At 50.5% G+C, this 26,054-nt stretch overlaps 1 protein-coding gene across 1 annotated transcript in view; it reads left to right on the top strand.

The window, feature by feature from the left end:
* The window catches only part of LOC144146735 (tetraspanin-33-like), a 36,715-nt gene extending 13,487 nt beyond the window's left edge, over positions 1–23,228 (top strand). Inside the window, exons 3-6 of the mRNA XM_077678663.1 lie at positions 1,680–1,962; positions 7,100–7,243; positions 22,205–22,462; positions 23,181–23,228. Of these exons, the coding sequence (XP_077534789.1) occupies positions 1,680–1,962; positions 7,100–7,243; positions 22,205–22,462; positions 23,181–23,228 (733 nt within the window). The remainder of the gene's footprint in view (positions 1–1,679; positions 1,963–7,099; positions 7,244–22,204; positions 22,463–23,180) is intronic.
* The last annotated feature ends 2,826 nt before the right edge of the window (positions 23,229–26,054 follow it).

Genomic DNA, 26,054 nt, shown 5'->3' with positions numbered 1-26,054 from the left:
TCGTCGTCGTCGTCGGCGTTGTCCAACCCTCCCCCATTCTCCTCGCCGCGCCAGCTGCGCTCTCCGCCGCTCACCCCCTCTCCTCTCCGATAGCGAACACTCTCTCGCGAGGGGCATTGGATTGGAGTGGATTGGATTGGATTGGACTGGCTTGACTTGGCTTGGCTTGGCTTGGATTGGATTTTGATTGGATTGGATTTAAGTGGATTGTGTTGGATTGTGTTGCGTCATAGCCGCGGCGCGTTGCGTCACAACCGCGGCACATTGCGTCATAGCCGCGGCAGACGCGCTGGGGCCGGCGCATGTGCAGTACTCTCTGATCCGCGGTTTCTTCTCCTTCGGGCGTGCTGCGCATATAACCGGTGTGCCGTTCTCTGGCGAAGCAACATCCACGCTTGGCTCAAAAACCTAGAGTCCACGCCGCTTTACAAGTACGCCAACGTCGTCATCGACTGGGACCGGCTTACGCAGTCCACTCAACGTTATGCGCGCTATAAAACGCGGTCCCTTCGCCGCTCCGCCTATGCGTCGCATCTACACAGGGGTTCCCGCGAGGGGAGGTGGGAGTTTTCGTTTGTTTTTCGCCTTCAACGAACGGCTGATCACTCGGCGGACGCATTTTTATAAGAATACAGGGTAGGCAGTTCACAAGCGATACGAGGTGTCGTTGGAAGAGTTGATTGATTGATTGCAGGGTTTATCGCGCCGACGCAACGGAGGCGATGAGGCACGCCTTAGTGGAGGACTCCGGATTAATTTTGACCACCTGGAGATCCTTAAAGTGCGCCGAAATCTCGTACCCACGGGGTCTTTGGAAAAGTGTCGTATCTGATAAGGGTCTCTGATTTCGGTTTATGCTAGCTTCTGTAGTCTCCCTGCGTCATATGACGATGTTTCGAAGAAGAGTTTGTTCACGGACGCGGATTACTCTATAAGCCCATCTTCGCGCTTCTAGTGAAAGATAAATGTAACAGATGAATCTTTGCGAGCGCTCATGTCGGGACAAGACGACCCAGCATTAAATTTGTCGTCATGTGCTGACTCCGGAGTGTAATTTTGCATTATCCATCGTACTTCTTTGGTACAACGTTTGTGAAATTTATGCCGCATTGGCTTGTTCATGCTATTGATCAATATCTGATAAGTGATATTGGCAGGCGTAACTTGCGTGCTGTCAGGTATGAATGCTCCGCTGGATATTTTAAGTGCACAAAGTCGATTTAAATCATAGTGTATATGGCCGCAACATGACCATCGGAGGAAACACTGCTTACGGAGACACTGCCACTAAATTTTAGGGTAGCGAAATTGCAATCAGCTGCATGCAAATGCTGGCTTCGGGACGCCGGCCTGTGACACACGCCTGGCGCTGATATAGATCTCACTAAGATCCCGCCATAAACCTTTATACTCTCGTGAACACACAACGCTTGCAAACAGAGTGCCTGCTCCACGTTATTCGGTATTTCGAACGCGAACAAATGGTAAATCGCTGTCTTGAACGAGCCCCAAATGCAACGGCGACAGGGGGGAGCGGGCCGGGGACTCCCGCGCCTGCTTTCGAAACGGGCCGCTAGGGGGATTTCAGTGGCGCCCCTACAGGCCGCGCTCGAGGCATATATTGACGCGATTAAAGCTGTGACGAGTATTACACCATTCCCGTTTCTTTCTTCCGCCAGTACATTCCTTATCAAGATGGAGCTGACAGTGATGCTGTTCGGGCTGGTCACCATGTCGCTGACCTTCTGCGGCTGCGTGGGGGCGCTGCGCGAGAACACGTGCCTGCTGAACGTGTACTCGTCCTTCATCACTGCCCTGCTGCTGCTCAACCTGATCGCGGGCCTCGTCGTATTCTTCCTGCCGTCGCAGATCAAGAAGCTCCTCGCCGAGACCTTCTCCATCGATGTCATCGTCCACTACCGTGACTCGTCGGACTTCCAGAGTCTCATGGATAGCATCCAGGTTGGCCATATACACTTCCAGCTTCGCGATCGCTGCGCCGCCTGCCGCCGCTTCTCCGCGACGTTGACGGGATTTGCGCTGCGTGGCTGATAGGGGCTCGTGGAGTGTTGTGGTTCGGTTTTGCTTCTTTTCGCCTTTCCGCACCCTAAAAAACTTGTTATGGTGATGTCTAAAGCAAAGAGTATATCTAGGTCACTTAAAAAGCAGCTGCGTCTTCGCAGAGTACGCGATCGCCTGCAAGAGCTACCCGGGGACGCGGTTCTACGCGCTTCGTCGCCGCTCTTCCGGGCGCCGGCGATGGTAGCAGCATATCACCACTGTCACCTCCAAATAGGTCAAGCACAAATCAATTATACTGTCCACTCGTTTAGACCTGATACTGGCACAGTGAGAAGTTGGCTTCATTTTGCAGCGTGGACAACGAATGCGGCTTCGTTTCGAATATATACGTCGCAGAAAAATATCTTTCGGGTACGTGATTACCCAATTTCGGACAATAACTTATGCCTTTTATAAGAGTATAAACCATGCGAAAATGTTAAGTATATTCCAAGTCTGTGCGTCGTTAAATATTTGCCCACACATGCCTTATAGCAAGAACCAAGGCAACTTAATGAAACCACGGAAATATAAATGCTGTGCGAGTGGGGAAGAATTTACATAATAGCTCTAACGGAAATGAAAAAAAAAACAGTGCAGCTTCTGACAGGCTAAAGACGTTCGTCCAAACTTCAGCCAGGTAGGGTTCACCAGACCCACTATACGCGAAATGCACTGCTATTTCGCGAGACATCGGTGTGTGTGGGGGGGTGGGGGGGGGGGGAGGGGGACGCTGTGTAGAAATGCGGAGCGGAATCAATCAATGAACATTTTAGTAGTCACACACACAAATCTCACGTTCACTTTCCTTTTGTTTTTCGACTTCAACGAACAGCTGATCGTACGGCGAAAGCATTTTTGGAAGTATACAGGGTATACAGTTCAACAAGCGATGAAAGGTGTTGTTGGAAGAGTGTGGCATGTGATAAGGCCCTCTGATTTCAGTTTCTGCTTTATTCTGCAGGCTCCCTGTGCCATATGACGATATTGCGAAGAACAATTTATTCGCGGAGGCGGATTATATTCTAAGCCCGTCTCCGCGCTGCTCGTAACAGACGAATGTTTGCGGGTAGATGAATGTTTGCTCGTAGCAGATGAATGTTTGCGAGCGCTCACCTCAAGACGTGTCGACGCTGTCGTGTGCTGATCCCCGAGTATAATTATGCATTGGTCATCGCACGTTTGTTGAATATTCCCGAAATTAACGCAGACTGGCTTGTAAATGGTGGTGATCAATATCTGAGGTATAATATTGGCAAACGTAACTGGCGTGCTGTCAGGTATGAGTGCTCCGCTGATTATGAAAGCGCACAAAACTGATTTACAGCGTAGTGTATAGCTGTAGCATGGACATCTCGGGAACCGGAGGTTACGGATCGAGACATTGCTAGTAAATTCAGGGCCCGGCAGTGTAACTACAATCGGCTCCATCAAGCGCCGGTTCCGCGACGCTGCCTGTGACACACCTGGCGCTTATACAGACCGAATATACCACTCTAAGACCGCGCCACAAACATTTACACTCTCGTAAACACACCCCATTTGCGAACAGAGTGACTTCTCCACATAAACATGGATTTCAAATGCCCGCAAACGGTAAATCTCGGTCGTGAACGTGTCGCAAAAGCAGAGGCGACAGTGGGGAGCGGGACGCGGCACTTCCGCGGCTGCTTTCAAAACAGGCCGCTAGAGGGATTTCAGTGGCGCCCCTACGAAGGTCCCTGAAATTACTAAGGCAGCGCCACCTTTAGATGTCGCCGCCTTTCGCCCTCGACCGCGCTCCTTTCCTCCTTCGTTTTTTGCCATTTTCTTTTTCGCCGGCGAGGGCTGCGCGCCATTGGCCAACGGCCAGTGACGTAGCACGTCGTCCCCGCGTTGTTTGTTTTTTCTTCTCTTCGCCGCCACTGTCCATTTAAATTCGCCATTTTAGGCTCAGCTGCCTCGGAGCAGGCCTTATCGAAGCCGCCAGCATATAACCGATAGCAACCGACGAGTCAGCTGCTCGTTTCAAACAAGTGTTGCGTCGGCGTCACTTTATGTAGCTTCGCGATGCCGAGTTGTTGTGCCTTCGGCTGCTCGAATAAGGTCAGTGCAGTCACGGCCAGCTCGGCTGTAGCAAGCTGTAATTCATCAAAGCCCACACATAAATCAATGTTAGCTGTACAGCATTAAAAGGATTCACAATTGCGCTTGTTAGCGCGCTTCTGGCCTTGGAATACGGTAGTTATTATAGAACTGGGCACTACAGCTAATCGTAAACTGAGCGCATTCTCTAACTGCGCCTTCGTTGCGCCAGCCTTTTCCAGATATGCCCGACAGGGCCTTATTCGAAGTAATTGTGAACGCCAATCGCACGAACATTCCTATGCCACGGACGCACTGCCAAAAGTACAGCCGTCATGGGCGAGGCCAACGAGGAGACGCGAGAACTGTGACCCTGACAGCAGCCTATAACGACGTGAAGGTGACATATATTTTGCAACAGCGTCAAAGCACCGGAAAGTGCACGAAATAAAGGTGTCATGAATGTCAGTAGCTAATGCGGGGCGCATACTGAGCGCTGCCTAATGATCTACAACTAACGCAAAAAATGCGAACGAAAAAAGCCACCGCTGCGCTCGAACTGCCGCGAACCAAGGTCACCGCGAACCATGCGCAAGCCCTCTGTGCAGCGCGTGCACGACCACAACATAATCACGCAAATGCAAGAACGGAATTACTGTAACAGAGCAGTTTGAAACGTCCACGTTCGATCCTTTCGCGTTCACGAACTATCCTGAGCATGCCGCACACGAAAACAAACACCGCGCTGTCCGTATGTGCCCGCGGCATCCACCCCGCAAATATCCCCTTCTAGACAAAAATATACAACAAAATAGCCTCAATTAATGCGTGTTGGTAAAACGGGGCTCTAGAAATACTATTTATGCTACCAAAGAGCGATTGCGGCGCGAAAACAAGAGCAAACTGCACGAAAAAATGCAGCGAGCGGCCCGAAGCGTTGCAAGGGCGTCTGCTCTTGGGAAGCCAACAAAAATGGCGGCCCCGCCGCGGAGTTAAAGGGACCGCGGCGCCGCGGGTGAGGGGAGAGAAAAAAAAAGAGGGCAGCGGAGAAGGAGGGAGCAGTTGGCGCTACCTTAGTAATTTTAGGGATTATAGCCCCTACAGGCCGCACTCGAGGCGTATACTCTGATCTTGGTTACGGAGGATGCCTCTTGGGGGAACTTTGAAATATAAAATGGTACACGCCCCTTGTTCGTCACGACGCCGCCATCTAATTTTCAGCATTTCATTTTTGACTGTGAAATAATCGCATTACGCCCAAAATGCAGCTCTTGTTTTTCAGGGGAATATACGTCAACAGTACGCCAGCATCGACACCGCGTTCCGTGCCACAAACTCTCCTGCAGCCTATTCTTCAGCGCATGACTGACAGAACAGCTAGTTAGTTGTCCTACTTGCTTCAGTCTTGAATCAGAGGCTGTCATGAAAGAGGAATTTATCACAAAACAAAGAGATGAGTCATGGTCGTTGAGGACTTCGTCGGTTCTTCACGGTGTATACGACGTAAGCAATGCAATGTTTCCCCTGCGCTCCATAGCAGAAACTATTTTTAGGTTTCATGTGGGTCAAACAGCAGGAATATTTATTGCAGCTCAAGCAGAATGCACGTGAGCAAGCTTTTAGTAGAGTCTTCTACAATAAGCAGAAATTTTCACAACTCCTTGCGTTTCAGCAAGAAGCGAATATAGCTGATGCCTCAATACCGATGCCTAAATTCTGAAGGAGGCACAGGGCCTAAAAGGGCCAATTAGCGCAGCGTGCACCTTTGCTTCAGGTAACAGTAGACATGGCGGATACCCAATACGTCAAGGTTAATGCAAAAATGAATAAGTTGTATAATGACGAATATCTGTATACTAGAATCTTTATCCATCCTAGAACTTGTTAGACCAATATTGCTGTCTTTCTTCTTTCTGGGTTCGTACGATGGCTGCCTCACAGGCCTCCACGGAGTTCGCTAATCGATTTCCTCTGGTTATGTCAGCAACTCGACTGTCCATATTCGTTTGCATTTGTTAAAACAGCAAAAGTACAAAGACATTGATACATCTGCGTAACAGGGCTGCTACGTAAGCGCCCATCACTTGTGGCTGTCTGTGCGCTGTCAAAATGTACGAGAAATGACGAGGACTCGTCGAGATTGTTTCCTCACTTGTACATTCGCAGTTCTATTAGGCTGCCCGTCTCCCAGTTGAAACTTGACAACAAATATCGGGTAGAGCAAATGGATTGGGTATGCCCAGGCATCCTATTATTTTATGAGCGCTGGGCCAAGCATGTAATGACCGCTTTTTAATGAGCCACCACACTACTAAGGAGGAGGTAAATTACTTCTAAGGGAAATTCCTGTGTAAAAAGCAAACTATTTTAAGCGTAGTACATTGCAAACCGGCTAATGAATCGAGTTACTAAGAGGTAATCATCATCGCCATCGTACATTTACGTCAATTTAGCGGTGTAAAGCAAACTTCCGTTGCTTTAAAGCACAATAAATGTTTATTTGCTGCTTAACTGTTAAATCATATGAAGGAAGTAGCGACTAATATTGATTATTTTCCACCGCGATAGATGCGAATATGTTAATAAGATTCGTAAGCCTTCTTTTCAAGTGTTCGCAGCTAAAGGGAACTTAGTGTATTTCAAGACGAGGTAATCAGCTTCGTTATATTTTTACGATTGTAAAAACGTATCGCAAGCAATATGGACCGAACTGGAAATGGATTTATTTAAGTGTACAGCCACCAATTCTTGGCAAAGTCACTGCGTACAAAGCACTGGATGATGCAATTTAATAGGTAAACATTTTTATTCGCGTTGACGTTTTCGTTATCACCAGCGTTTTATGATTAAAAAATAAGTGTGCCGACCTAAAATTTGTGGTCCCTAAATAACAGCATGGTGAAAAAGTCGGTGTGAACCAAAGTTACCCCGAGACTCCCGTGCAATCATGGCCTCGCTTTTCAAAACCATGCAGGTGGGAATGCGATGCTGTGGCATTTCCAGGCTCAGCTTCCGCGACTGGAACGCCAACATGTACTTCAATTGTTCCCGCACGAACCCGAGCAGTGAGCGTTGTTCGGTGCCATTCTCTTGCTGTAAGCGGAACAGCACCGACCAGGTGAGCATTAATCATGTTTCTCGTCAGACAGTCACGAGATGCAAACAAGATATCACTACGTCGGGCGGGTTGTCTGAGTTCACGTGTCCACCGTGCTTCCTTGTCTGAATGGCGTCCTGTTAAAGTTTACTTCTTATTTATGCGCTCTTGCAAGCGGGAAGGAAACCAGTAGCAGAGTTTGAGACGGTGCACGTTCGAAAAGCGCCTTCAAGTCACAAACAGTAAATTTCTCCGGTCACGCAGAGGTCCACACACCGCAGCTAATACGCGGAAATAAGACAGGGCGCAAGAGAAATCGACCTATTGTTTAAGAGCCCGTGTGAACATCTGATCTGAGCCGAAATCTGGACAGAGGACGTTTTTTTCTTTTGGTTTTCGTCTACATCTGAACACAGTCGGAACACAAAAGCAAAGGCTTAGACACTGAAGCACCCTCGAAAATAGACGACGCTGTCATCTAAAGTCTAGACACTCCACCAAAACGATAATGGGATGCTAACTACTGTGGCAGGAACAAGAGGCCTCATAAAGTTCCCTGAAAGAAAACGTTGATCTGCTTGGGCAACAGCAGAAACGCAAATATACGTACATAACTCGAGAACAAAAAGCGAGCGTAGTGGATGAGGAAGTATACGCACCTACAGCAATACTCTAGTAACAGAATGAGCTAGGCTGGACTAATAAAATTACAGCCGTTCCACTCAACGTGAAAGCTGTCGAAACTGCAGAGCAGTGATTCGGCATAATGGGCTCTGGCGCCGCTACCCTCTCACGGCTATACCACCCATCACGCTTTTCGCCTCCCCGCCTCAATCCTCCTTTGATGAATTGAACTGAGGCTTGTCCAATGCAATTCAAATTTCCCACCTTCGCAGTGCTCGGGCGCCCCCTCACTGGGACATTGCGAGCGTGATCTCGCACGGGTCAATCGGTTACTGCGCAGTTTGGAACGCGTCATTTTTGTGGCCACTTCTTTCGCTTTCTGTCGCAAAATCTATAGTGAACCAGAATTCTACTTCACTGTAGTAACAATAACACAACGGGGGTTCTAACTAAATGAATGCGGGGGCTGCAGGTTATATACACAGGTTTTGCCTCAAATGTACCTGCAATTTTCTTTGTGCTGAACGACCGGGAGATGTATGACAAGCGCCTGCGCTTCAGGAGTTTGGAGCGGTTATGGCTGTATAAGCCGCTTGTTTTTCGAAGCCTCTGTTCGGGTCCTTTCCGCCGCTTCGTTGTGGGGCTCTCTTTGGGTCTGCTACGTCGCTACTCCACCAGATTGAGGTGGTGGCTAGACAGCGTGACAGTGAACGAGATACGGCGACAAGGCGGGCCCTGAAGTGCTCTACCCTTAAAATGGCCGTGAAGACTACAGGGTGGAGTTGAAACGTTTTTAGGCGAGGGATGGATACGGATGACGAGAAACGGGAGCAACTAGAACTCTTCGGGCAACCTTCGCCCTGCTGTGTACATCAGCAGACTGGGAAATATAAAAAAGCAACACATACGAAAACTACCAACCAGGTAAAAATGCATTACCGAAGACAATTATATGTATAGTATACACCACCCACGCAGATAGGAGACATTGGATTGGAGAAACATTTATTAAGCCTGCAGTAAAGCGCTGAAGCGCGCTTAGGACATCGCCTACGCCGTCTTCTTGGCGGGTGCTCTGCGAGGATCCTCGCCGTTGCCGGCTCGCGAGGTCTCTGCCTAGACAGCGCCTAATCCTTAGCTAACTTCGGTTGGATGTTTTGAGCAGTCCCATCGCATGTTCTCGAATGTTTCCGTCTTCCGGCGGCACGCCCTGCACTTGTCGTCGGGGTGTCATTCTGGATACATTTTGTGCAGTAGCGCTGGGCTCGGAAGCATTCTTGCTTGCAATTGCCTGAACAGGATGGCCTGTGACCTGCTCAGCCCTTTGCATGGCGGTGGAAAAAGTCTACGGCCCACCCGAAAGGCATTGGTCAACTCGTTATAGCTGGTCATCCTGTCTTTGACGCTGAACCACACCGGGTGGCCATCGCCTTCGGTGTGGTCGGTTATTCCTCGTGCTCGCGCGTGTGCCGTTCCGCTGCGGTTCGCATTCTTCTCGGACGCTGCACATGCGTGCGCCGGGAACCACTTGATACGAATCCTTTTGTTGCGGTCTGCCTATCGGAACAGGATGCCTGCCGCGGTGGCGTGAATTCTTCCTTTGGCGAAGTTCCTCACCTCCTGTCTGTAATCGCTGAGGATCGTGTGGCAACCCCGGTATACGATGGCCAAGGTGATGGCTATCTCTTCTGCTTCCTCGACTTCCTTGCTGGAAGTGCTGGCGGACGCCCGCATGTTGCCTTCGCAGTCAACCACCGCGATCGTGAAGCCGTTGCGGCAGGCCTATTCGGCTGCGTCTACGTATCTGGCTCCGTGGTCTTCCGCGTGCAGGTTCGTTAGTGCCTTGGCTCTAGCGCGTCTTATGCCTTCGTTGAATTGCTGGTGCATGTTCCCCGGTGAGGGGTAGACTCGCACGTTCCGCCGTATGTGGTCGGGGACGGGGCATTTTGGTCCCTGCTGTTCGTGATAGCCGATGCCTCGTTTGCACAGGATCTTTCTGCCGCCTTTGGTCCACGACAGATATTCCAACTGAGTGGTTCCTTGCGCTTCGGCGATCTCTTCGAGCGTGCTGTGCATACCCAGCTGGAGGAGACGCTTCATGTTGGTAGTTTCGGGTAGTCGGAGGGCTGTCTTGTAGGCCCTCCTGATTAGGATGTCTAGCTTGTTCTTGTCTCTTTTTATCCACTTGTGGAAGGCTGCCACATACGCTATGTGGCAGAGTGTGAAGGAGTGTATGAGTCTGGTGAGGTTATCCTCCTTCATGCCTCCCTTCTTGTTGGTAACGCGCTTGAATAATCTTATCGTGTTCGCCGCCTTTTCCGTGATTCGGGTGACGGTTTCTCCATTCCTGCCAAGTACTTCCATCGTAATCCCCAGGACTCGGATCTTGCTGCCCGTCGGCATTGTGTTACCATCCCTGGTTCAGATCTTGATAGTAAATGTCAGGTTCGATGTTGTTCCTTGAAGATGATGATTTTTTTATTTTTTTTTCGGTGTCGGTGCCTGATGGTTGCGGCACTGATGACACGACGACGATGGTTGATGGAGGGTTTTTAAAAAACTGTATATTTACACGGAGAGACATATACAGGATATTTACATACTGAAGTTGACAGAGTAAGAAATAAAATGAGAGTCTTAAGTCAGCTACAACTTTCTGCACGCGGCACCCCCGTCAGCAACGGACCCTGACCTAAGACTACCCAAGTGGTGAGATCCTCCCTAGCCTCACCTGGCTAGCCCGGCAATACGCCGGCCGTGGATAGCACATTAAAACCTTGAGGATTCGACCCCGAGACCTCGTGTCTCGTGGTTTTAATGGGTTACTTAGGCCCCACCCCCGATACACAGGCCACTCGGTATCTCCTGGGCACCACATAGGATGGATTAGTAAATCCGGGCCTAAACCACGGTGGGAAACGCCCCTCCGTAACTCTCAAACGCTGGTCACTCTTTCCAACCAGAAAAACAAGGAAGAGATCAAAAGTAAACCAAGCAAATACGGCAAATACTCAGACACCCGGGGAAACACGTGCAAGCGCCCGGGGCAAGCTTTTACACGCGCGGCTTGCGTTGCCCGTTCCCACGCCTGCACTTTACGCGTATAACGCCTTCTCCAAAGTTGGACTGACAACACAAACGCGGTGTGACCCGTATCCGTTTATCTTAACGAACGCAGCGCGCCCGCGAGGCTCCCCGCCATTGACAGGCGATCCTCGGCAGAACCAATATGGGTCGCGCGGACCCCGCGGCGTCGCATTCCCAATGAAACATCTTCGCACCTCCTTAGTGTGCGCGCGTGCCAACAAAGACCCAACCACCGCCCCAATCGGCCGCCGTCCAAGCACGGTTGACAGCCCCTTGCTCCCCGTTATCAGGAGCGCGTCGGGCCACTTCTTTTACAACCGTCCCTCCGGTTAAACGCGCGCGCAGGCGGCCCCCGCAGCGACACTGAGGACGTCCACGGAAAGCGCATCGAGCATCCGACGCTGAGCACGTTCTTATTCTGTCCCTGCGGCTCGTTGCCTCCTTCTTGTTTTCTTGCGTTGTTGATCCGCGGCCATGGCACGAAATGCCGATATAGACAACGAACCATCCTCATCCTAATCCGCTCGCCTGGCCGCTTTGTAGTTACGACGCTTCTCCTGACGTGCGCCTCATTCTTCCTCCGTCTCCTTGGTTCTCTGCGTCCTCTTAGTTTCGTTCCCATGACGAAGCCTGGCTTCTTTCACTCCCACCGACTCACTTTCCATATCTAAGGATGATTCCCACCGAGCCGCCCTCCTATAAATAACGTGCAACGCCGGCTCCTACTCTCTTCTTGCAACTCGGTTTCACCGGCTCCTCCTCTGAAGCCATGCCATATGGCTCGGCGAGAGGCGCTGCCAGGTGTGGTTGTTGCCAGGCAACCTCTCAGATCGCGGTGCGGCCACCTGCTACACTCAAACGGTGAGAATACGCCATTGTAGCTCTCGCTAAAAAATAAAACTAAATCCAGCCACCTTCGCAATTTAGATGCCACGACTACGGAAATAGCGGAGCTGGTGGTCTTCAGTTGCTTTAACTTAGATCTAACACGTTCTAAGGAGGCACATCGTCAAAAAGCGAAGCTTTCTCTACTATAACTGTGTCAACTGAAAGTCCACAATCCACTCTCCTAAAGATCGGAACATACAGCGTCCTAAAGATCAAAATAAGATCAATATATAGCGTCTAATTGCAGAAGTTTTGAAAATAGTTTTCAATAATCCCACGGTTATGTCTCCGCTGAAAACTAGGTTTGGTAAACGACGGATGGCACCTCACGGTCAAGTTAAAAAGCGCCCTAAAATAGGTACCAATATCCCCCCAGCGAACAGCCACGTAAGAATGCTCTGCGGGTTTCTAGATTAGCGGGTAGTTTCCAATGCACAATCACTAAAAACAGAACAACTTTAACCAATTATAGCCCAAAAGAAACACGGCAAACCAAGAAAGAGCAAAACAAGAGAAAAGAAACCATAAGACTCATGCAACCACTGATCATGACCAGAACATGCAAAGCCTGCCGTACCACAAGTTTACCCTCACCAAAGAAAGTGAAAGAAACACCATCATTAGGACAGCACATAAGGCAGTTTTCAACCTCGCAATATCGACCTTGAGACGAACTAATTACAAGGGGTGCACGACCAGGTTAACAGAATGAACATGCATAGATGGGTCTGGAAGATGGGGACGGCCATTTTCTCGATGGAGGGATAAAATAACAGTATTCAGAGCAAAGAATAGACTCGGGAAGCGCAGAAAAACAGCCGGTGAAGGTCAATAGGATAGTCCTTCGCCCTCAATAGGATGTTGGTGATAATGATGATGAATAAATAGGTCCCCAACTTGTGTCCCCCCAATGCATTTCAAGAAATCGGAGAAACAATGTCCTCTCCTAGAACCAAGAAAGCGGGTGCAAAAACAAAATCTGGCAGGGCCATCATACGCCTTTTAAAAAGAAAGAGGCACCCCAAAGAGATAATAAAACACAGGCACGCCCACCCCTTTGAAAGGAAACCACTGCACGCCATGATAGACATGGCACCGATCCACCGACCCCGCATACAAACTCTCCTGTACCAAACATATGGATACAACCCTACACAAGAATGGGCGGTATAGCAGGCTCAAATTCATTCAATGAATGTTTCAATATCATCACACCACAGTATACACCGTCTCCTGCATGTACGAAATCACCAGGCCCAATTGTCGTAGGTGCCTACTTTGGCAATCTTTGTGACTGCATTATCCTCAAGTATACATGAACAAAGAAGGCGAATTTGGAGCGATCTTTCTGGAAATCCGAACTGTGGAAGTATCAAATAAAAGCATAACATCATTACAGACTCACAAAGAAGATTGTACAGTTTTCTGGAGGCGAAATACCAAGAGCATCGGCGAGACATTCCCATCCATAAAGCAGAGAGTTAACAACGTCAACTGAAAAGCCGGATCCAATTGTCTGATAGCGAACGATGCATTAGCAAGAGGCACACATACTCATATACCGTGCTCCTTGTGACCACGACTACCCCACTAGCCTATTCGAAAAACGTGAAGAACGAACCTTCATCCTGTGTGTAGGAACGCATTCTTTCCCCTTGCTACAACGAGGTCCTAATGCCGAAGAATCAAAAACTCTGTTGATGAAACCAACACAGTTATCGAAAAATCCATGTACGTTAAGGTCTTCAACATAAGACTTCAACTTAAAACTCTGCTAAAACAAGGGAAATATCCGCCCTCTTGCCCGCAACCTAGCCATGACCAAGGGTATGGCCAGGCGAGAACAACTCCAACATGACATATTCCACTTTTTCGAAGCATGGGAGGCAGATTTGACCAGCCCGTTACCTCAAGATGAGCGCGGGCTGATTTAGAGGGTAAGGGGAGGAGCTGCTGCATCTGGCAGCGTAGACTCAGGTTCTACCTTTGAGCTCCCTGCCATCTCTTTGCCCCGTTTCCGTAAACCGCAACTAAAATAAACTCGTTACTTGTTACTCGTTACTACGAAATCTCGTTACTACGAACCCCAGATTACGAATTTCTCAAATTTACGAATATTTTAGGAATCCCCACAAGGTTGCATATATTTTCAGTGTAAAAATATTCCAGAACTACGAATTTCAATGTAGCGCATAATTCAAAGTAACGCAAGTAATTCATTTTCCCCGATATAAGTGAGGAACATCAGTATTGCGAATTTGGCTAAAAGTAACAGCACCACAACTCTGGCGTGATACAGAAACCGTGGTTCCTCTGGGTATTCCCAGAGTGCAGTAGCTATCATCATCACCATGTCAATTGCCAACAGCTAGCGCTATCACAGAGCTGTGGTTTAAAATGCTGTAGCCAAGCAGGCGCGTTTGTTTCTTTTTAGGCGTTGGGCTGATGAGCACGAGGTCGCGGGTTCGATTCCCGGCCGCGGCGGCCGCTTTTCTCGTGGAGGCGAAAAGCAAAAACGCCCGTGTGTACGAGATTTTGGGGCACGTTTAAGATCGCCAGGTGGTCGACATTAATCCAGAGCCCTCCACTACGGCGCACCTCATATCATCCGTTGCGTCGGCGCGTTAAACCCGAAAATCAATCAATCAATCATAAACATCTCAATGCATGCAGACTGTTAATGCGTATATAACTAACTTGTGACGAGTCGGAGAGGACGTGTTAAGAACAGCTAATGTCATAGCAGGGAACGAATATATTCCCATCTTTGACGCCTGCGTAAGTCTATTGAGGGAAACGAGTTGTTAACATAGATTTTCAAGAGAACCTGATATTAAAGCGTTAAGCACTTGTTAAATGGTAGGACCTCCGGTGAATTTACGCGAAGTAAATCGTGAGGACCGAAAGGTGGGCAGGGCAGCCCAAATGAGCTCAGCAAGCACGATAGGAAAGTCTGGAGTGTGTACATTTTTAAAAAGTGGCTAAAGATTCAGAGGTTTGCGTACAGTCAAACCCAGAGATAACGAACGCGGATAGAGCGAATTATGCTATATACCGAAAAAAACCTCTCTCTTACGGAAATACATGCGAAACATATTCCTTATAACGAAGTTCACATGTGATATATCGAACTCGGCGCGCTTAGAAGGGCTGCCAAAATGCATGGTCTCGGAGCGACGATTGAGATGTGGGTTGGCTGCGACCAAGGAGCAAGAGCCCCGCCAACGACGTTGCGCCTCGCACAGAGCGATGCGACGCCCAACACTTCCCGTTACTGCTTCCGACGCACGGGACTCACGACGGAACCCGCCAAGTCAGCGAGTCCGGGCCAAGACGGCAGCATCGGTGAACTGTGGAAGGTCTCGCCAGCGTTCCCGATGCTGTGCCGAAAGAACTATTCCTTGAGGATTTTCTGGGTGCCGACGACAACGTTTTGGTCACTGTCAGCCCCTCGGACGCTGACACAGTCACCGATGTCATGGCAGCTGGTGCTGCTGAAAAGCACCGAAGAGGGGTAGTATGTAGCGAGTGAAAGCCGTCTGACGCTTAATGAAGCACTTTCGGCGGTCATTGTGCTCCGCCAATACTTCTTCAATATTGAAGAGCGCGGGGTCGAACTAGTGCAAACAATGTTTCGTGTAGAGAATGCTGTGTTAGTTGACGCCGCAAGACGAAAGTGATAACAAAAATCACTTCTTTTTTGCGAAGTAGCCAGTTAACGCTGAAAGTACGTTTATTACTTGCAATAAATGAATTGTTTTGGGTATTGTACCGGCTATTTTACTGCGTTCGCTTCTGGGGGGACTGGTTCCCGCGGATTACGAACTCGTAACAATAGACTCATTATAGGCGGTTTCGTCTATATTGAACTATTGGATATATCGAACTAATCGAGGCGCGTATTGCCGTTCGCTATAAAAGGGTTTGACGGTATATCCCATTCGATGCACGACGCATGTGCGATCTGGAATGATTAAATGCGAGTCATACAGGCTTTTGTAATTTGTTTAAAGAGACAAAACTGGATCGCCCTTTAAAAGAGGTGCTTGCGCGGGACATAGCACTGCGCCCTGGAAGGCAGTTTTTTGTTCAATGGTGTGTACGAGAGGGCCCAAGTAGATTTCCATATAACGTTATGGACTTGTGGGATAACAGAACTTGAATGTTTCCGCACTGAAGGTTATACAACTGCCCCCGAATCGGGGCACACACGCAGTTTTCTTGCTTCTTTCGGGCGAGAGTGTTCTTATCGCCGGCGCCCGTGTTTAGAGGTATCGACGCGGCGCCGAACCGTTTCGCCACACCACCCCCCCCCCCCCCCCACGCAGATAGGAGCCGTCAGGGTTGAAGAGGTTTGGGGACCCGCACCTGGCGTCCAAAGCGGGTGGTGTAGGGTGTGGGCCTAGGCATTGCGGGCTGTTGTGGGCGAATTACGGGAGGCGTGCGGGAGTTGGTGGTCTCCTGGGAAAGGATGTATGATGGCTTTAGGCGGTCGATGGAAACGCGAACGTCCTTTCCACTGATTTGCAGGGTGAATGTTTTGTCGTCGCGACGAATGACTTTATATGGTCCAGAGTAAGGCGGTTGGAAAGGTGCGCGTACAGTGTCGTCGCGGAGGAAGGCATGCGAGCATGTTGCCAAGTCCTTAACACGAACGGGGTCGGCTTGGTGTGGCGTGCCGCTGGTGACGGGCGCAGCGCGCCCATTGTGCGACGGAGCCGAGCGACGAAGTCTGCAGGGTCCGAGCCTTGTTACGTCAGTAGTCGGAGCGGAGGAGTTCTCCAGGTAGGCAAAGCGGCTCCCCGTAGACAAGTTCCGCGCGCGTGGCTTGAATGTCCGGCTTGAAAGTTGCGCGCAGACCAAGAGCGACGGCGGGGAGAGCTCCGAGCCAGGTTGAGTGAGGGTGACACATGATGGCTGCCTTGAACTGCCGGTGAAACCGTTCAATCATCCCGTTGGCGCAAGGGTGGTAGCTAGTTGTCCGTGAACGTTCGAACCCGGTGGAGAGCCCGAGGAGCCTGAAGAGTTGTGATTCGAGTTGCCTTCCTTGATCGGTTGTGACTCGACGAGGAGTGCCGAAGCGTGAAATCCAGCCGGAGAAGAAGGCTGATGCGACGTCATCTGCGGTGATCCTTTCGAGCGGCCACACCTCGGGCCAACGAGTGTAACGATCAATGGCGGTGAGGCAATAACGGTAACGGCAGGCTGGTGGGAGGGGTCCAATGATGTCGATGTGGACGTGCTGGAACCGTTCCGGCGGGAGGGGGAATTCTCCGAGTGGCGAGGTGACGGGCCGGGTGATTTTGGCGCGCTTACATTGAATGCACGTGCGTGCCCAGGTGCGGCAGTCCCGTTGCATTGAGGGCCACGCGTACCGGTCAGTCAAAAGTCGTGTAGAAGCTCGGATGCCGGGATGACTGAGGTTGTGTAACTGGTTGAAGATGCTTTGGCGATGCAAAGGGACGTATGGTCTCACTCGTCCTGTTGATATGTCACAGTAGAGAGCGTCCGTCGACCCAGGGATGGTAACTTTTTGAAGTTGAAGGGAGGAGCCATTCTCGAGGAGCTGCTGGAGATTGGTGTCCGTTTTCTGAGCTTCGGCGAGGGTGTCGGTCGTAACGGTTGGTAGCTCGACAGCCGAGACGCGGGAAAGTGCGTCGGCGACCACGTTTTCCTTTCCGCTGATGTGTTGGATATCTGTGGTGAACTGAGCGATGAAGGAGAGTTGGTTCTGCTGGACGGGTGGAAGCTTTTCGCGGCGTTGGGAGAAGGCGTAAGTGATAGGTTTACGGTCGGTGTATAGGGTGCAGTGCTGTGCCTCGAGGATGTGACAAAAGTGTTGGACTGCTTCGTAGGTGGCAAGAAGCTCTCTGTAGTAGGCTGGCCAAGTCGTCTCCGCAGGAGGCGAGGTTGCATCGACGATGTTGCCGGAAGGCGGGGGCGGCTTCGGGGAAGAGAGTTTCTTCGAGAAGAACGCCAAGGGGCGCCAGTTGTTTCCCACGCGCTGCATGAGAGAGGCTCCGACGGCGGTGCTAGAGGCATCTGTGAAAAGACCCCGGGGCGCCTCTGGCTTGGGATGGGATAGCAGCGTACCGTTGCCGAGGGCAGTTTTGCAGTCTTCGAACGCTTGCGTTAAGGCTGGGGTCCAAGTGACAGGATGGTTGCCGCGTTGGCCGGCCAACGCATCATGGAGAGGGGCCTGATATGTGGCCGCTTTAGGCACGAAGCGCCTGTAAAAGTTGAACATGCCCAGGAAACGGCGGAGGTCTTTCGCCGTGGCAGGCAGCGCGTAGTTTTGAAGGGCCAGGATGCGGTCAAGCAAGGGTCTAGTTCTTCCGAAGAGACTTCATGGCCAAGAAACGTGACGACGGGGGCTCCGAGCGTGCTCTTCTGAACGTTTATGAGTAAGCCGTGTTCGTCGAGACGCTGGAACAGTTGACGAAGGTGTTGGCGATGTTCCGTTTCATTGCGGAAGAAGATCAAGATATCGTCTAGGTAGACGAAACAGAAGTCCAGGCCGCGGACGACGTCGTCGATGAAGCGTTGAAAGGTTTGTCCCGCGTTGCGGACACCAAAACTCGTGAAAGGGAATTCGAATAGGCCGAAGGGCGTGATAATTGCGGTCTTTGGGACGTCATCCGGGGTGACAGGAATTTGTGTGTAGGCCTTTACGAGGTCCACCACTGAGAAGATAGTGCTGCCGTGTAAGCGGTGAGTAAAGTCTTGTATATGACGGACGGGGTACCTGTCGGGGACGGTGCGGGCGTTGAGGGCGCGATAATCTCCGCAGGGGCGCCAGCCATTGGTCTTCTTTGGTACCAGATGAAGCGGTGAGGCGTAAGGTCCCTCGGAGCGCCGGGCAGTACCTTCGCGGAGCATGGCTTCGAATTCGGCCTGTGCGATTTGTAGGCGGTCCGGGGCTAGGCGACGGGCGCGGCATGAGACCGGAGGGCCGCGAGTAGTGCGGATGTAGTGCACGGTTGAGTGGCGCACCTCTCGCGGACGCCCGCTAGGTCGAGTCAGGTCGGGAAATTCTGAGAGGATGGCATGGTACGGCGACTGGTTCCCAATGGCGAGTGCCGTGACGTTAGGCTGTTGGGTGGTCGCACGTTGGCCCGGCGTGGAGAGGCCTGTTGTAGCGTCGATAAGTCGGTCATAGCGGCAGTAAAGTAGAAGATTGTAGTACTTCAAGAACTCGGACCCGATGATCGGCTCTGTGACGTCGGCGATGACGAATTTCCATGGGAAATCCCGACACAGGATTTTGAAGTTGATGTTAAGGCGGAGCGAGCCGCAGGTCTTGATGCTCGAATGGTTCGCCGCACTGAGCTCAAAAGACGTGCAAGGACGCTTGTCATGCAGGAAGGTTCGGGAAAAGCAACAGATGTCGGAGCCGCAGTCGACGAAGAACCGCCGCTTAGTGACTTGGTCGGTGACAAATATGCGACGACCTCTAAGTTGGCAGCTCGCGGCCGTCTCTACGGGCTGGCCTTGAAGTTTCCCTGACGTCCAGCTGAACAAGGTGGTTGACATTTCCGGGCTTTGACCCCGAAGCGGCGATGGTAGTAGCAGGGGCCGTTATTTCTGTGCGATGAAGCGGCATTGTTGTCTTGGCTTTGGAGGCGTTTTTGTGGACACAGCTTCGGGCTTCGATCCAGGCGCCTTTGAATTGAGTCCAGCTGACGGGTGATTTCGTCGATACAGCGCGCGAGCTCGCTGCTGGAATGTCGGGTGTCAACGGCGTTGACGGTGAGAGGCGATGCTGGCAAAGAAATCTCAACGACTTGGTCGGCAATGTGAGAGAGCTGGTCCAGCGGCAGATTCGGCTGCACCTGGAGGATGGCCTGCGCATGTGAGGGTAGTCGCTGAAGCCAGATGATACGGAGGAGACAGTCGTCGACCGGTGTGCTGCCCAAGAGGTCACGCATGTAACGCAGGAGCTGCGATGGCTTGCGGTCACCGAGTTCTTCATGCTGGAGTAGGCGACGCACCTTGTCGGTTTGTGAGGGTGAAAGCCGGCGGATCAGTTCCCTCTTTAGGTGTACGTATCGGTCATCAGCCGGGGGATTTGCAAGGATATCGCGAACCTCAGTCGCGTAGCGAGAGTCTAGATGGGCGACGACGTAGTCGTAGCGCGTCCGGTCCTGGGTGATGCGTGCCGTGGAAAAGTGCGCCTCGACTTGAGCGAACCACACGTTAGGCGCGTCTGCACAAAACGGTGGAAGTTTCACGGCGACGGGACAGACGTCCGTGTCGGTGGCGGCCGCAGCAATGGAGGCGCCTGAGGTGGCAGGGACCGCTGGAGCGAAGTTTTGGGGGGCGTGGCCCGAGCGGGGTGGTGCAGGGTCGTCGGACGAGAGTGCTTCATTTTGATTGCGCTGCTGCTGTTCCCGGAGCTACTGCTCTTGGTTCTGGATCACTTGCTGTTGGGCCTGCAGTTGTTGTTGCAGTTTTTGTACTTGTTGTTGAAGGGCAGCAAGGGTTCCTCGTCGGCCATGGCGGTGCGGTACGTTCGTTTTCCGGGTCACCAGATGTGAGATAACATAACTTTAATGTTTCCGCACTGAAGGTTCCACAACAACTGCCCCCGAATCGGGGCACAAACACAGTTTTCTTGCTTCTTTCGTGCGAGAGTGTTCTTATCGCCGGCGCCCGTGTTTAGAGGTATCGACACGGCGCGCAGGCGCAGAAGCGGCGCCGAACCGTTTCGCCACAGACTATTTGCAAGTTATGGTGACCGGGGTACGAGATTACTCTCAAGGAGAAGGCACATTGAATCTCTCGGGCAACGCCGCCTGTATAAACAGTGCCTAACGCGTGAGCGAAAAATGGCCAAAGAGCCACTCTCCTGTTGCTCTCTCCTACCCTTCCCCTCTCCGTAGCCTTCCAGCGTGCTTTCGTGTCCGCCAGCCAGCGCCGCTTCTCGGAAACTATGCAAAATAGGGGAAAGTTTGTTTAGCGTTCCCGAGGCGGCGCTCCTACGCCTTCTTGTTTTTCACCATGCCTGTCTGGCTTGGTCTGTCACTGATAAAACTTCCTTTGTCACGAAGCAAAATTCCTTGCGCTGCCGCAGGCTGATGCCGGCTTTCCGCGCTTATCTACTCTGATCACAGGCCCTGAAATTTTCTGAGTGGGGCATCCCCCCTCTATTCCCTCCGCATTTAGGTATTGTTTTGACCCCCCTGTTCCCACTCCGAATCGGTACGCATTTCTGAAATTCAGGACTGTACTGCAGAAGCGCCCAGACAGCGTGGCGGGATCGCAGCTGCTTATCCTTTTGTTTCCTATAATTTTCTCAAGTTTACAAGCACGTGATATTATTGGAAAGTAATCGTAGAAGTGAGCGCCTGAACAAAAAAAGTGCACGCAATTTTTCCTTCTCTAAATACTCCAGAAAGAAAAATATCAGTAAAATAACGGCTGCCCCATCCGAAAATATCGTTTTTCTGTTAGCTATATGTCTACCCGACAAACAGTATGTTCTTAGACTATTTCAGTGCGCCTCCGTCTTTATCTTTGAAAAAATGCAGCAAGTATGAAGCGAGCGACACGTTGAACGAGATCCCGAACGCGCCACAGAACTAGCGCCCCGTCACGGCTAAGATGTAAGCGAAACGGCCCTTGAAGCCCAACAGGCAAGCTGACAGACACACGTCGTAGAAGTGGGTGCAGCGTTCACGACTCGCGAGCATTGACGTAAGGCGAGATGTCCGCCGGCACGCGCCACATAGCCGATCAGTGCCTGAACTAAGCGTCCCTACCATTCCCATTGAAAAGCGCGCGACGCGTCAGGCAATGTTAATACAGGCGGCGTTGTCTCGGGCGTAAAGGGGTCCACAACCGGGCATGTTCCTTTTCAAACCACTGGTTAAGACGGAGAGGCAGGCATCGCCGAAGACGACGATTCCAGCTCCGCTAAGGTCGGGTGCTGCGCGGTTGACTGGTTGTAGCACTTATAATGCTGCACGCAGCTACATAAATAACCATATGCCCTTTGCTGGCTCGTTACGGCAACTTGCGTTCACTCGATTGCCATTCGACTATAGTCCAACTGGTATTACACCTATCTAGATAAGCATGCGTTTTTGTGGCAGAAAGCGATGGTCAACGCAGATGCCAGTGCCTATGTCCTGCAGCGTCGCGGGGAGGGCTTACCAGCTCACCAAGAAGATTGGCACGCTGATTATGGGCTGATACTGTGTTTCATGACGTTGTCAAAATAGATGACATGCGTTCCATACTAACCCTGGTCACTCTGGATGATAACGGCCAGGCTCCACGCTCCGACCATGTGAAAACTCCTTGAAGTTTATTCCAGATTTTAGCAGAGCCGTTAGAACGTTGTATGCCTTTTAAATGGGCCCTTATACTCCCTTGGCGCAGGTGGTGAGCCTCTCATGCGGCCGCAACGTGCTGAACATGACCGACTACGACGCCTGGTTCCAGGTGTACACGGGCAACTGCCTGGACGCAGCGCACCGCTTCGTGCGCGAGAACGTCACCATCATCACGGGCGTCTGTCTCGTCTTCGTCATCCTGCTGGCCTTCGTGCAGATGGTGACGCAGGCGCTCGTCGACGAGATACTCACCATCCGGCGCATCTACGACAAGTACTACGAGCGAGCCTCCTTCTTGCGCGCGGCGACTCAGCCGGACACCGAGCCCTCGGCCAACTAGCTTCGTGCATCTGGCCACAGGCACTGGGAAGAACACACCGTGCGCAAGTTTGCGAGCTGCTACTTCGCGGTACCAAAAAGGCTATACTGCAGCGATTATGCGACGCTTTCAGTCGACGTCACTTTTAGATGAAACATTTCTTGCTGACTGAAATGCGGCGCACAATCGGCTAGTGCGATGATATGTGGCGTGGATGGTTTTCCGTTTGATCGTGCCTTTTCATTTCTGGGATTGAAAAAAGGGGTAGAAATGAAGTGAAATAAAACACTGCTGGCCCAGCGACCTCGAAGAGCATGCCTGTGATGCACTGCTGTGCTGAGGCTGAGTTGAAATGTGCGCGTGATGTGTGGCACTCTATTCGAACGAGTGCGGGAGGAAGGGGGATTTGGGGGGCACGCTACCAAGCTTCGAGCAAGAAGCGGCGATTTTTATAGCTCCAATTACCGCGAATTACGCGATGCATAAACTGTCACGTATACAAATCCTGTCCACTTTTTAAGCGCAATAAATTTGGGATATGCTTCTTTCCCCGGAACCTGATCAGCCTCTCTAATTTTTGTATTGGACATGCCCGAGGTAGTTCCTGCAGTGCACTTGACACTGGTTTGAGCCGTAACCACTTCCGTTGGTTCTACATCGCTGTACAACTGAGTAAAAGTTCGAGGGACACGCTTTCCTCAAGAATGAAGAAAACACCGAGAAGTTATGCGGGAGTGCAGTTTACCACTGAATATGCGGTATGTCTTCCTCTGGGCAAGCACTCGTCTGACAAAACCGCGAGTTGTCATGACGTCGTCGCTTGTTAATTCCAACCGAGGTCAGGACGCCATTTTATGCCCCGCTGCTGCTGAGAAACACGCACCTGTGTACAGTGCGGAGCACAGATACGAGCGCGAACTCCATACGGAAACCATTCCAAATATTCCAGAACGCGATCTATGTGGATGATGCCAATTACGACAATCGCGACGCTTTAGCGAATCGAAAGGGTGATTTAACCCGTTTCAACACGGCTATCAAATCACGCACGTACATTCAGGAGGAGGAGACCATTGCACTGGCCACCAGGGCGTCCTCGAGGTATAAAATTTGTGTTGAGCGACTTCAAGTCAGCTATTTGAAGTTTTTCCAGGGGGGTATGTCGTCCGAAATGCTCAAAATTCCGCTGGCCGGTTTCTCCAGAGATCGAGGGGGAGGACTTCAACCTGTTCAGTGTTGGCGGCGCAGTCTCGTCGAGTTCATTAACCCAGTGTTCAATGAATATCCAGAAGACGGAAGGTTACGAACTTTCGGAGAACATCCCAATTATTGCGGGTGGGGGAGATCCGGTTTTGGCGCTGTTCTCACAATTTCTGTAGCCGAAAGTTTTCTTTGTCGAAGCACCCCCAGACGTTAATTGTGTCCACCAGAGATGCAGGGCAGTGTTTCTAGTAATTCTGGGCTCGTTTCTTTTATATGAGATGCTGTGATTGAGGAGCAAGAGATTGAAGTCATGTATGACAAGGGCAAGGGAGCCACAGGGCGTACGATATGAATAACAGCAGCTGTGGCCGTGGCGGTATAGTCGCATGAGTAAGATGGGTGTCCGTTTTTATCTACTGCAAGGCCATCATGCAAAGAGGAGAAGCCGCGCGGCTTCTCAGCAGAAGCAGTTTTGTGCAAGAATACTAGATTCTGATTTAGTACTTGGGGACAGCAGCTAGTTCCCCGGGTGTGTGCTTGCAGTCTCTCTGGGACTCGCATGGACGACAGGTGAAATTGCATCGCAAACAAAGGTCAACACAATAAAAATTATGAGTGCTGGTTTGAAGTCCAGTATATCAGTACGGGGGCAGTTGAGAACCGCGACTTTTCGGAAATCGCCCAACAGTGGTCATAGTGGACAGACAGGAGGGGAAGGGGGGAGGCTGTGTGACGAGCGTAAGGATTGGAGGTCCCGTAACGGCTGGTTAATGTTTTGGAGATGCATTCCGCGCAAGTAGGAGCATGGTATATACATGGGTGGTCCAGGCAGGAGATAAAGGTTAGATTTTTTATGCGAAGATTTTCCGTTTCATGTCCACAGAAACTGCCACTTGAACTCACGTTTTCTGGTAAGTGCCAGGAAGAGGGGACGTTTCAGGGTAGGAGATAGATGGTCGACCAGATTGATTTGTTCTTCCCTCTTAATTCCAACCTGCCTATTTTTGACGGTCTTTTTTGTGCCCTCTTCAGCGAAACATGCCTTTTTTGCCTTCTTTGAAACTGCACGGCAACAGTACTTTTACCAGCTTCGTGAGTAGGCGCACGCAGATAGTGTTCTACCTCGTCGCATCGAACAGGTTCGCCCACTGCGTCACCGCTTTTCTCACCAAGTCAGCTATGTTTTCACCGTCTGGGTCAACGAGCCCGCCTATTTCAATGTTCAAACCGCACGAATACTGCTTGCACTGCACAAGGCTCTGATGAAGCTACGGTATCTAGTTATCGCTTTAATTGCATTTAGGACGCGATTTTTTCATTGCACCCTTTTTCCATTGTGAAGCAGCTAACTTCTGTATGCATCCAAAGGCTTTGTTAAGGAGTCACGCTTTTCTTTATATCTTTATTTTCGTTCGGAGCTCACCAATCTCATTTCCACACCCATTTTACTTCCCAAGCTGGTTTGTAGACATCCTGTTAGCAAGCATAAACCCAAGATGAAAGAACCAAAATCAAAGTTCGCGCAACTGCAACAGCGCAGAATAATCGTGATACCATGCGAACACTTCAGTACACCAACCTGCGATGCAAAATACACTAGATCACAAGGTTGTCGGTATGCTGTTACAGCTACCGTATTGGCACTAATGTTAAAGGAAGCTAAAGAAAGTGGTGGAGGCCGCATATTTTGTGGAGCAGTAAGCAGACGCTGTTCTCAAATTGCATTAGGAGAACTTGGGTAATGCCAATTAGGAATTGCGCAAACGAATAGCGGTGTTCGAGGCGTACCAGAACATGGCGCTGCTTTGGGTTCATCTTTACTCACTCACTCTCTCTCTCTCTTTATATATATATATATATATATATATATATATATATATATATATATATATATACATGCAGAAGAAAGACATGTCGGCAGTCGATAACGCCAAAGGAGGCATAGGGGTGTGGTTAGGCTCTCTTTTTTACTACGGTTAATGAAGTTAATATTTTTTTAATATACGGAAGAAATAAAGAAATAAAAACACGCACCCAGAGTGGGGCGCGTGTTTCTTTCTTCCGTATAATAAAACAAATGTTAACTTCATTACCCGCAGAAAAAAAAAGAGCCTAACCACACCCCTATGCCTCCTTTGGCGTTGTAGACTGCCGACATATCTTTCTTCTGTATTTAGTCAATGAGCCCCTCATTTCCTTACTATATATATATATATATATATTTTGTAGACAGAGACGTACGGGACGAGGGATTCCGTAAGGACACATATCTAAGTTGCAGTCCTAATTGCCAGTGCTGTTTGGCGTTTTAACAGTGTTTTTATAGTGCCGAATGAGGTATAATGGCATTTTTTTTATGCAGGGATAAATAATT

Source organism: Haemaphysalis longicornis, unplaced genomic scaffold (assembly GCF_048455015.1).
Source record: "Haemaphysalis longicornis isolate Haplotype H1 unplaced genomic scaffold, Haemaphysalis longicornis Haplotype H1 scaffold_7, whole genome shotgun sequence".
Taxonomy (NCBI): Eukaryota; Metazoa; Arthropoda; class Arachnida; order Ixodida; family Ixodidae; genus Haemaphysalis; species Haemaphysalis longicornis.
The sequence above is the reverse complement of the archived record's forward strand: the minus strand, read 5'-3'. Positions and strand labels throughout refer to the sequence as shown.